The 12852-nt window shown below is 49.1% G+C and overlaps 1 protein-coding gene across 2 annotated transcripts; it reads left to right on the top strand.

Moving 5' to 3' along the window:
* The first annotated feature begins 2298 nt into the window (after nucleotides 1-2298).
* On the top strand, nucleotides 2299-11548 carry LOC116070891 (inactive 2'-5'-oligoadenylate synthase 1D-like). Of its 2 annotated transcripts, none has more exons than XM_031342302.1 (6): nucleotides 2299-2481; nucleotides 3485-3773; nucleotides 5723-5919; nucleotides 9079-9311; nucleotides 9969-10122; nucleotides 11298-11548. In XM_031342302.1, exons 1-6 carry the CDS (start codon nucleotides 2299-2301, stop codon nucleotides 11454-11456), a joined length of 1215 nt encoding a protein of 404 aa, XP_031198162.1. In that variant the 3' UTR covers nucleotides 11457-11548. The 2 variants fall into 2 exon arrangements, with proteins under 2 accessions (XP_031198162.1, XP_031198163.1); XM_031342303.1 differs by lacking the exon at nucleotides 11298-11548 and adding an exon at nucleotides 11084-11095.
* The last annotated feature ends 1304 nt before the right edge of the window (nucleotides 11549-12852 follow it).

The raw sequence follows: 12852 nt of genomic DNA, 5'->3' as shown, positions 1-12852 counted from the left end.
GTCTATTTGGAGTTCTATAGGCTTCTTGTATGTTCACGGGCATCTCTTTCTTTAGGTTAGGGAAGTTTTCTTCTATAATTTTGTTGAAGATATTTTCTGGCCCATTACATTGGGAGTCTTCACTCTCTTCTATACCTATTATCTGTAGGTTTGGTCTTCTCAGTGCGTCCTGGATTTCCTGGATATTTTGGGTTAGGAGCTTTTTGCTTTTTGCATTTTCTTTGACTGTTGTGTCAATGTTTTCTAAGGTGTCTTCTGCCCCTGAGATTCTCTCTTCTATCTCTTGCATTCTGTTGGTGATGCTTGCATCTATGGCTCCTGATTTCTTTCCTAGGTTTTGTATCTCCAGGGTTGTCTCTCTTTCTGATTTCTTTATTGTTTCTATTTCCATTTTTAGGTTGTGGATGGTTTTGCTCATTTCCTTCACCTGTTTGATTGTGTTTTCCTGTAGTTCTTTAAGGGATTTTGGTGTTTCCTCTTTAAGAGCTTTTAACTCTTTACCAGTGTTCTCCTGTATTTCTTTGAGGGTGCTATTTATGTCTTTCTTAAGGTCCTGTATCATCATCATGATAAGTGATTTTAGATCTGAATCATGCATTTCCAGTGTGATGGTGTGTCCAGGACTTGCTATGGTGGGAGAACTGGGTTCTGATAATGGCAAGTGACCTTGGATTGTGTTGTTTATTTTCTTACGCTTGCCCCCCGACCCGACCCCCAGCATCTGGTTATCTCTAGTGCTACCTGCCCTTGCTAAGTCTGACTGGAGCCTGTCCTTCCTGTGATGCTAGTTGTGTCAGAACTCCTCAGAATCAAGCTGACTCTGTGATCCTGTGATTCTGGGATCCTGTGATCCTGGGCTTGTTAGATCACCTGGGAGTGTGGCTTTCTCTGTGAGTTGTGGGACTGGCTGCAGAGCTTGTGCCCAAGGTCTGCTCAGAACACTAACCCAGACAGACCGGATGGAACCAGAGTCACTGGGCTGGCAGAGTTCCTGTGTGCCTGGTCCCGCTGGACCCAGTTACTCCCAGTGTTGGGACAGATGTTGGTTCCTGCTCACCTCTGATCCTGGGTGTGTCAGAGTGCCTGGGAGTGGAGATTCCTCTGGGTGTTGTGGGACTGGCTGTGGAGCTTGTGCCCAAGGTCTGCTCTGGATACCAGCCCAGACAGACAGGCTTCTTCACTCTTCTGTTCCTTGTTGTCTGCAGCAATTGCAACAGTAATTTACGTGTGTGGGTGGTGTGTGTGTGTGCGTTTGTGTGTGTACATATATGTGTGGGAGGGGATTCTTTTTACTGTTTTATGAAACAGAATCTCATCACATAGCCCAGGCTGGCCTCAAACTCTGTACTTTCTGTGTCAACCTCCCAGGACTTGGGATCACAGGTGTGGACCATCCAGCCATGATGAACATCCACTCCTGCTGTGCAGGGAGAGGTTGGCATGGAGACAGGCTCACCCTCATGAGGGTGTGTCCTGGGCACAAGTGAAGACTTTATGCTATTGAAGTGCAGATTGGCAATTGATTGATAACCCAGGTGGTTACAGTTGGGGAGAAAGGCACACCCCTGTGACCTCAGCACCTGGGAGGCCAATGGGGAAGATCCCCAAGTTTACATCCATCCTGGGCAAAGGAGTGAGATCCCATATTAAAGAAAGATGTGAAAACTTTGTCTTGTATGGATGAACAGGCAGAGGTAGGAGTACAGGGCAGAAAGATTGGTTTGGATTAGATCTTGGATGATGGCCACATCATGGGTGTGCATCTGAGAACCCACAGAACTGTGAGACCCTAAGTCTGAACTCGAAGCTAGCCATGACCTTGCAGACAGCACATTACACTATCTAGCATGAACCAGTCACCTGTAACAAATCCACCACAGCTGTGCTGACTGGTGCCTGCCATCTTCTGGATTTCTTTCACTTGCTCTTCTTGTTTTAGTAACGTGGGGGGGGGGGGACGTGTGTGTGCATTGTGTTGTTAAAAATTGTGCAGACTATCAAATGATTTTCCTTTAGTAACAATTCAAGACCAAGAAGGAGGAACAACAGAAACTATGTTTAGGATGCTTCATGCCTCCTGGTCCACAGCCTGCTGAGATGAGGGTTTGACAATCCAAAGAAATGCCAGCAGGTAAACAGACCCCAGAGTGTCAGGGAGCCCAGGAGCCAGAGGTGGCAGGTGTAGAGGTCTGATTTGCATAGCCCCGCCCTTCCTGGGCAAGAGGAAGCAGCTATGGCTAAAAGGGGCAGCTGACTCCAGAGGCAAGACTGCAGTCAGCAAACATCCCTGGCCTCAGGATGGCGAAGGATCTCTTCAGAACCCCAGTCTGGAGGCTGGATAAGTTCATAGAGGATCACCTCCTTCCTGACACCACATTTCTTACTGAGGTCAGAGCAGACATGGAGTCCATAAGTGCTTTCCTGATGGAGAGATGCTTCCAAGGTGCCGCCCACCCTGTGAGGGTCTCCAGGGTTGTGATGGTGAGTCCCATTAGCCTGAGCTGACAGGATGGGGTGGGAGAGGACTCTCACAAGCATGACTGCAGTCCTTAGTGGGGTGTGAGTTACCTACCTGTTCTGTGCCCAGTGTCCTCATGTAGACCCCAGCTATATGGCACAGGGCAGAGAACAGAACAGAGACCCCACTGCTGAATGACTGGACTGATGAAAGTCATTGCCCATGTTTCCATCTGTGAAATGGGACTTTTTGATGACAGTCCCTACCTCAATCACTGTGAAGGCCGCAGAAATGTCCTTTTGTCCACTCATCTATGTCAGGGGTTGAAGTGTGTTAGTGATTGTGCTCAGCATTTTATTTAGGGAGGACCTTGTTCATGGTCTTTTCCTTTTAATACTCTGCTAGCAAGGGGGATCATGACAGCAATGTAATGAGTCTGTGGTAATTATCTCAGTCTCTTCTCACCCACTACCACTAAACTCCCTTATACTTGAACCTGACCTCCCAGAGTGTCCCCTTCCATCACTACCACACATAGACACACACACTCTTTTTTTTTCCTTTTTTTTTTAAAAGGATTTGTTTATTATATGTAATTACACTGTAGCTGTCTTCAGACTGTCCAGCAGAGGGGGTCAGATCTCATTAAGGATGGTTGTGAGCCACCATGTGGTTGCTGGGATTTGAACTCAGGACCTTTGGAAGAGCAGTCAGTGCCCTTACCTGCTGAGCTATCTCTCCAGCCCCAGACACACACACTCTTAATCCTGGATAGAAATAGATAAAGCAAGGATGTTCATCATTCTGAGTCTGGCTTATCTCCTGTACCACAAGGAGATCCAGGACCATCTATTCTCCTACAGAGATCCCAAATTCACTAGTCAGGGCTGAATAGAATTCCACTACACATGGTCTAGCTTTCTCTATCCTAGACCACTCTCAGTGATGGACTCCTACTCTGTCCAGCCTCTGGACTGCCAGGCATGGCTCTCCCTATCCTTTCTTATTTTCATTTTTGTCTTTTAGGGCGGCTCCTACAATGAATATACCGTGCTCAAGGGTAGGTCAGAGGCAAACCTGGTGGTATTCCTTAAAAATCTCAGCAGCTTTGAGGATCAGTTAAAGTGGCAGCAAGTGTTTATTGAGGAAATTCAGAAACACCTGTGGCAGTTGCAGCAAGAGAAGCAATTTAAACTGAAGTTTGAGGTCCAGAGCTCAGAGCAGCCCAACTCCAGGTCTCTGAGCTTCAAGCTGAGCTCCCCTGAGCGCCAGCAGGAGGTGGAATTTGATGTACAGCCAGCCTATGATGCCCTGTGTAAGTTGGCCAGCAGCAGAGCCTCAGCCTGCCCTTTCTCATGCCTGATTCCTCTCTTCTATTTCTCTCTTTGTGTGTATCTGTGTTGTGTGTGTTGGGGGGGAGCATGTTTCCATGTGTGCAGAAGTCTGTTCATGTTTGCATGTGTGGGTAATGGTCAGAGGCCAGCCTTGAAGTCAGTTACTTAGCCTGTTTTGGTTGAGAGGGTGGCCTGGAGTTTGCTGCCCCACCTTAATGGCTCTTGCAGTAAGGAGCTGGGTCAGGTGGGATGTGTGCTCTGATCGAGCTGAACCCACAATCTCTGCCACCTGGAGCCTCAGGATGTCAATTAGGTACAGCACAGGACTGGGGGGAGGGGTTGCTTAGTCTCCTAGAAGTTTCTGTAGGCTCTAAACAATTATACTCCAACATATTCAGGACACAGTTGGGCTTCCTCCACCTACTACAAGCCAGGCAAGTTTGTTTTCTTGTTTGTTTTGAGAAAGGTGGATCGGCCAGCTTCATGTCCACCTACCTACTCAGACAGTGAGCTACCTGAGGGATTCTCCTGTCTCTACCTGCCCAGCACCGGGATTTCAAGTGTGGACTTCTCCCACACACCCCAAACTTCTACATGCACACATGTGTTATATAATCGCACATTAATGATCTCTACATTAAGATCTCTGATACCAGGCCTGACTGACACACGGTGTGTCTCCAAAATTACAAATTGCCCAACTGGACCCAATGAAAACCAGGAACACCCATGACAAAACTGTATGGGCTTGGGGAGCTTGGGTAATACCTGAGGCTTTACACTTAGTGGATGCATAGCGCCCCCTCTTGGCCTCTGTTAGAACTGCTGCTATTTACTCAGAGACAAGTCCACTAGCCCTTTGCTTTGGAGAGCCATGGAAACAGTCCAGAGTGTCAGGCAGCAGGGACTGAGAAGGCCAGCCTGAGAGTAGGACCAGGGAAACCTGCTGTGGGAAGCTGCAAGAGGCTTAGAACCCTGCGCAGTGGAGGGGGCTCAGAGTGGGTGAAGCAGAAATGAGCTGGGCGGGCTGCTCCTGCAGAAGCCTGCCTTGCTCATGGACTTTCCTGGCCTGTGGCAGCTTTCCAGTGGGATAGGAACTCTATCATAGAAGGACTGCCTTGGGAATGCTTGTGTGGATGACAGCGCAAAAGAGGAGCCCAGCCACAGTCCTAACCCAGGTAACTTAGCAAATGAGACCTACTGTGTGCTGGTTCTTGAAATAATAAATAAGCTCTTCATAACTTCTTGGAACAGTGGAGGACTGGACTTGTCCCAAGCTCCATCACTGAGTGATTTGGGTCCTGCACAAGCATGGGGACCTTAGTTCTAATCCCCAACACCCACCTAATTTAGGAAGTTCTACCCATTGACCTATATCCCTTTACTATGGGGACAGAGACAGGAGAATCTCTATGACCTGATGGATGCCAGCCAAGCTCCATGTTCACAGAGAGACCCTGCTACAAAAGGGAGGGGTGACAAACTATAAAGGAAAACATCCTCATCTCTTCTTGTGGCCTCTGAATATGTGGTTACCACATCCATGCACACACAATCCACCCATCATCTCAAAACAGGGAGAGACCGTACACACAAGACATGATATACAGATGCAGTAGAGTGTAAGGCACACCAGAGCTTGGTTGGTCATTATCAGATGACTGTGTAACCCTCTTGTGAGTGACCACAGTGATCCCTTTCCTCCCATCAGTCTCCAGACCTGTTGAGTTGGTGGCACAGACTTTCCAGGACCAATTCACATACATAGTCCTGAGATGTGGTGGGCTCAAGTCTGTATGGGGAGCGATGCTTGCTGCGGACAAACTTTGCCCTGTTCACTGAACCCCATACAGAGTGAGTGTGACCCTAGAGGTACAGAAGACTCTTTGATCAGGGTTCAATCTAAACACGAATGAAATTTCCTTCGTAGATGAAGTGAGAAATTGCCAGCCCTTTGATCCCACTAACTACAACAAAATCTATGTCCGACTCATCCATGAGTGCACCATACTGAAGAAGGAGGGCGAGTTCTCCATCTGCTTCACGGACCTCCATCAAAACTTCCTGAGGTATCGAGCACCCAAGCTCTGGAATCTCATCCGTCTGGTCAAGCACTGGTATCAACTGGTAAGGCATCTGGCCCAGGCACTGTGGGCCCTATGTATAGAGAATATGGATTCAGGCCAGAGAAAAGTTCTAATCTAGCTCAGTGTCTACTGACATGACAGCTTTATCACATGACCAAGAGGGCCTTGGGAAGGAAAGGTCTTACTTGGTTACACATCCCAGCCACAGCGCATCCCTGAGGGAAGTCAGGACAGTCACTGGAGCAGAGATCATGGAGGAATTCTGCTCACTAGCTCCATCTCCACGGCTCACTCAGATTGCTTTCCACTCTCAGACATGGCACCTACCACGTCCATCACTGACCATGAACTTGTCCCCACAGACTACCCAAAGCCAGACTGATTGAGGGATTGTCTTGATTAAGGGTGCCTCCTGCTCAATGGCCCTAGCTTATGTCTAGTTGGCAAAAACTCATTTTCACAAATGACCCACTTTCAAATTGATGCTCTCACACACACTTCTATTGACCAATAACCTTGCCTTTCTTGACCTTTTGCAAAGATGTTATGTCGCTATCATGCCATAAAACACAATCTAGCATTAGGAATCTAAGAGGCCACAGTCACAATCTCAGTGAAACCGCAACAAAGGAAAAAAGCGCAGCATCTGACATCTGGGACTCACAGTTCCCTGATCTTCTCGGGCTCTGCCATCAACAGCACACACAGCTGGTCTCAGGCTCAGGCCAGCTCTGTTCTCACATCACTCTGTTCCTGGCAGTCGTCTCCTGCTCAGGGCAAGTCCAGTATCTCAGGGTCTCCACTGCCACTGAGGCTGCACTGTCACCAGTGGCTTCTCCTGGCCTCTCTCAGTTCCAGGCCTCAGCTGCTCTCCAAGGCCCCTTTAGTCCTGCACTTTTCAGGGTACTTGTGATCTGGGAGGCCTTTCTGTAGTTCCAGGTGTGGCTGACATCTGTAGATGCAGTCTTGGGTCCCCTGGACCATGAGAGTTTGCTCACCATGATGAAACTCTTTCTAGAAGTGTTGGTCCCATCCTACTATTCTCTACTTAATCAGAGCAGAGTTTCAGCCCTAGCTGATGAGAAATTACTGATTCTTAATGCAAACATAGCCCACAAACAGCGCAGATGGGGTCCCTGCTTTTCTCTGAAACTTCACTCCAGCCTCTGACCTGTGCCTGCCTCCCAGCACTCCTGTCTTCCAAGTTCCCACAAACAGCCTGTTAGGCTCTCAGCCCTCCGCAGCTTTCCAACCCAAAGTTCCACAATCCTTTCTCCATTCTCCCAAGGAACAACATGGCCGGTCAGTCACAGCCGTGCCCTCTAGGACCATTTTCTGTCCTCGTTTGCTCTGACTGCTGTGGTAAAGATGGTGCTGCAAAGTGAACTGGGGAGGAAAGGGATTGTGTGGCTCACAGGCCTGCATCACACTCCCTCACTGAGGGAAGGGATTGTGTGGCTCACAAGCCTGCATCACACTTCCTCACTGAGGAAAGGGATTGTGTGGGTCTCAGGCCTGCATCACACTCCCTCACTGAGGGAAGAGATTGTGTGGCTCACAGGCCTGCATCACACTCCCTCACTGAGGGGAGGGGTTGTGTGGCTCACAAGCCTGCATCACACTCCCTCACTGAGGGAAGGGATTGTGTGGCTCACAAGCCTGCATCACACTTCCTCACTGAGGAAAGGGATTGTGTGGGTCTCAGGCCTGCATCACACTCCCTCACTGAGGGAAGGGATTGTGTGGGTCACAGGCCTGCATCACACTCCCTCACTGAGGGAAGCAGAGGCAGGAACTGAAGCAGAGGCCATGGAGCAACTCTGCTACCTAACTATACCCTTGGGCAATCAGTCTGATTTTTACAAACAACTCAGGACCACCTTCTCTGGACAGGCAATGCCCACAATGGCCTGAGCCCTCCCACGTCAATCACTGATCAATAAAATGCCCCACAGTCTTGACTCCAGGCCAGGCTGATGGAGGCATTTTCTCAGTTGTGGGTCTATCTTCTCCAAGTGACTCTCTCTATGTCATGTTGATAAAGAGAAATAAAAACAAGGTGAAAAAATAGAAAATAGAGGAGGTAAAGTGGTTAGAAGGGGGCAGAGCAGAGGGGTTCAGAGAAACGGGGGAACAACAGGAGCATGATGCTGTAGGAAGAAGAAGGAATGGGGAGGGAGGACTTCCTGTGCTTGTTCTAAGTGATTTCTTCTAGTCCACTTTCTAATCAGCTAACTCTCTCTTCAGCCCTGTCTAACCCACTGTTCCACGGCTGCTGCTTCATTTGTGTCTCTGCACATCTGCTGCCTTCTTCGGCAAACCCTGCATGTCACTTTCTATGGTTTCTGTTTCCTGACATTTCTACCTATTACCTCTTTATTGTTGTTGGGTTTTGTGTGTGTGTGGTTTCCATCTTTTGTTATGTAAGTGTCTTCAGACACCTCAAAAGAGGGCATCTGAGCTCATTACAGATGGTTGTGAGCCACCATGTGGTTTCTGGGATTTGAACTCAGGACCTTTGGAAAAGCAGTCAGTACTCTTAACCACTGAGCCATCTCTCCAGCCCCCCTTATTACCTCTTTAAATGGATGATTTCTCAATATTTTTTCTGGACTATTTTTTAAATGTATGTGTGGTGTATGTGTGTGTGCGTATATCTGTTCACGAGAGCACATCTCTTTATATGTGCTTGTGTGTGCATGAAAATGTGGAGGTCAGAGTGTGAGGGCAGGTCTTCAGGCAACTTCCACCTTGAATAGTCAGGGTCTCACATCTGGGACACCTTCTGCTGGATCAGCAGTTCTGGGCAGTCACACAGCCCGGGGGAGCCCCATCTCTCTCCCCTTGAACTAGGTAGGATCATGAGTCAGCTTCCCAAAGAGCCTGACACTCATGCAGATGCTGGGGATCTGACCTCTAGTTCTCACCCCTGCACAAGGAGGGAGGCACTTTACCCCTGAGCCATCTCCCTGGCCTCTTCCCAGTTACTTCAGAGACCATGAGAAAACTTCCATAGTGAGCACTCCTTATGTCCCACCCACATCCTCTCTTGGCTATAGCACAGGAGGGGCTATAATCTGAATCTAAGTAACTGGGCATGTAAGGACATCATCAGGTGGCACCTGAATTGAGCCTGTGAGAAGTGGCCCCCACACTAGAGCTGAGACCCCCATTTTTCTCCTTGCCTTTCTCTTCTCAGTGTAAGGAGAAGCTGAGGGAGCCGCTGCCCCCACAGTATGCCCTGGAGCTGCTCACAGTCTACGCCTGGGAATGCGGAATCCAAGACACCTCTGGACTACATACAGCCCAGTGCTTCCGAACTGTCTTAGAATTGATCACTAAGCATCCATGTCTTCGAATCTACTGGACATGGTGTTATGACTATAGACAGGAGATCTCTAACTACCTGCAAAGGCAGATCCAAAAACCCAGGTAGCTTGTCCCCACATGGCTCTGCCTCCCGTGGGTGTCAGACTACAATCCTGTGAAAAGGGGGAGGTGGGAGCTCTGTGTCAAGGCAGCATCTCCTACTTGGGCACCGTCACCTGACTGACTTGAGGCCCTAATGCCCTGGAAGGTGGGGAGGGAAGGTGGTTATCTTGTCTGTGATGAGGAGACCAAGGCTCTGACATTGTCCAGACCAAATCTGCAAAGGAAGGGGGAGGACATGGAGTGGGTACTGAGATTTTCCAACAGTAACAGCATCTTAAGCGCTGTGAGGTACCAAAGACCAGCAGTGATCAATTACCTGTAAATAATAGAGTACTGTGTCACCCTAGGGAGTGACATGTCTTGATCCAGTGTTGTGTTCAGTGTTCCATGAGCCTGGCTGGTCCAACACTCCCCATCTCACAGATCAGAACACCTAAGGGACCTACCCCAGGACAGAGAGCTACTACAGGGTAGAGGATTCGAACCCACACCTTCCAAGTCATGCCTAAGGATCCCTCCAGCCTTGCTGTATGCTGTGGGGCAGGGACTCTGGCCAAACTTTGGATAGGGATGCTCTGTTGGGCTCCTCGTTCTTGTGATATGGAATCTGAGGCACTGGCCAGCTGTTCAATTCCCTCCCTGAATGTTGCTTTGCAGGCCTCTGATCCTGGATCCAGCAGACCCAACAAGGAACGTGGCTGGTTCAAACTTACAAGCCTGGGACCTGCTGTCAAGAGAGGCTCTGATCTGGATACATTCAAATTTTTTTAGGAACTGTGATATGTCCTTTGTGAATGGCTGGGAAGTGTCGGTGAGACCCTGTCATCATCCTGTCCCCTTTGCACACAGCTTCAGTCACTTCATCTATTTGGAGAATATTCTCACTGGCACTTGGTCTTTTTCTTAAGGTCTCCACACCCCTGTGGAGGCCAGCGGCTTGCCGCCTTTTACAGCCATTTTAGTGCCATTCGGAGCTATCATGGGCTGGCAAGGTGGCTCAGTGGGTAAACATACAGCCAACACTGAAGACCTGGCTTTGATCCCTAGAACCCATATGGAAGGAGGAGAAAAACAAATCCCCCAAGTTGTCCTGTGACCTTCATGTCTGTGCTATTACACACATGGACATGCACACACATGCACAGGTACACCCAGACAAACCGATCATAGACTCTGAGAACTGAAGCCACTGGCTCAGGGACACTCAGCTAGAGCATGTTAGGGCTGGGATCCCGTGGATTCTGAAGTCATTGTTATGTCCACAAAGCAGCCCATCTTCCCTGTCTCATTGTTATGTGGCCAATGGGACTCAGCAAGCTGTGTCCCAGCCACAGAGGCACAGAGGGACCTAAGCTTGGACCTCTCCCCTCCTGGGGCAGGGTCTGCCTGATGCTAGGGAACTGATGATGTCATGTGTGATCTCAGGGTAGGATGAACATGGGTGCAGTGATGTGGGGAAGAAACCTCAGGAGGTCAGGAAGGAAGTGGGAGGGGACATGGAGGGAGGCATCTGAGAGAACAGTGGCCTGTAGTGCTGTCCTGCAGCAGAGAGGTGGCTAAGCCATGTCCCCCATTTGGCAGATCTACTAATGAAGATGGGCCTGCCTGTGGAGTCATAGTACCCTCTATGGGCATAGTCATAAAGGTGTCCTGATGGTCATCTCTTCAACCTCTGTGTATGTTGGCCACCATAGTACCCACACTCAGGGCTGATTTATATTCCCCTAGAAGCCTTGCAGGCTCCTGACATGATTGTATGTTTTTCATTGCAGCCAGAGAGATAAGAATGTGTTTTCCTGTGAGCACCCCAGCATCTGCCCAGGAGGCTCAGGAGTCAGGGTCATGTGCTCCTCTGCTGCAGGACCTTGACCTAGAGAGGACAGGATGGGGCTCAAGGCTCCAGTGATGGGCATCCAACCTGTGATCAGACTCCAGGCTTCTGACCCCTGCCTACTCATGGACAGCCTTCCTCACAGCCTGCTTCAGCTGCCTTATCCTCCAACAGTGTTCTCTGGGAGTCAGACTCTGAAGGACAGAGAAGAACGCAAGCTTGACTTCCATCTGTCCACCTGTTGGGAGATTCTGTCCAAAAAAATGTCTGATGTGTACTCATCTCACAAAGAAACTGTTCTGCAGTGCATGTAGCCCTGGGGTCCTGGGAATCTGGCCAGTGTTCATCAATGTGCACTGTCTCTTCAACATGCAGGCTGGGGTTAGGACAACTCAGGAAAATAAAATTTCGGGCACTATAAAATTTTTGATGTTAAAACTTAGATGTGTGTGTGTATAAGGATGAGATTTGAACCACTAAATTAAAGCAAAATGCATTGAATTAAACTAAAATGAATTAGTTTATTCTCCCTCTCTCCTTCCTTTCTCTCTGCCTTCCTTCCTTCCAACTTGATCTTATATGTCCCACCCTAGACTGTAATTTACAGAATACTACCTGCCTCAAGTTTCTACATTCTGGAATTACACACACACAGACACACACACACACACCACCCTTCCCACACAGACTAAAATGGTCCCATTGTTCAGTGTGGTGAACCAACAGTCTTATAATTACACAATGACATTAACCATACAATATCCACTCGTGCTGTCTGCACTTGGCCCTTCTCACTAAGAATGCACTACATTGCTCAGGGCTACCAGCTCCCAGACCCTGCTCCTGTCCCAAAACCTACACCTGTCCCCAATGGCCACTCTCAATCTCTGTGAAGGGGGAAGGGTGGGTCTCCATGGCCCCCATTCATTCAGTTCTCACTCTAGCAGCCCTGAGGACCAGGAGCCCCAGTGTTTCCGTATGTGAGAGGATGCATGTCCCCTGGACTCTAGGACCAACCACACTCCCCCTTGTACTTTATCTGAGCCTTCAGTGCAGCCAGTGATGCTGCTCTATGATTCCAGTCTTGCCCTTCTGAGACTCCCCCAGATACACAGGGTTCACAGATAAACAATGGCCTGTGGTCCCCTGCCAATCTGTGGACCCATCATGTCTTCCCTCATCCACCCCACACTAATGTAATACCATGCATGATCTGTATTGTCTCCATCCCGTTTCTCCGGGTGGAATGGAAAGATGAGGACCTTTAAGGTCAAAAATGGCAGCTGTGGATATGGATTAGCAGGGAAGGGCTTGCCTGGTGTCTGTCGGAGGGAGAGGTTGCACGGTGGCTCAGTGGCAGAGTGCTTACCCAGCATGCATGAGGACTGACCTAAAAGGAATCATCCTGAGTTGCCTGTGGCTTTGATGTCAGAGCCAAGTAAACGAACAAGATCATCATGGCTAAGCAGTCCTCTTCTCTCAGGATCCTTCTTGCGTTTGGCTGGCTACTGTATGCAGTGTGAGGTGAGGGTGGGCTTTCAGTCCTGCCAGAGGGTCACCAGCTTCCCCGAGTCAAGCACAAGAGCCCTTCTTTCCCCCACTATGAGTGCTCGGTAACCTGCTCGAAAGCCAGTTAGCCACACTGAGATTTCATCTTCTCAAATGTCATGTAGCACATGTGAATCCAGACAATTCAGCACAGATGAGGAG

This window comes from Mastomys coucha, unplaced genomic scaffold (genome assembly GCF_008632895.1).
Source record: "Mastomys coucha isolate ucsf_1 unplaced genomic scaffold, UCSF_Mcou_1 pScaffold22, whole genome shotgun sequence".
NCBI lineage: Eukaryota > Metazoa > Chordata > Mammalia > Rodentia > Muridae > Mastomys > Mastomys coucha.
Note: the sequence above shows the minus strand (reverse complement) of the source record. Positions and strands in the feature narration are given on the sequence as shown.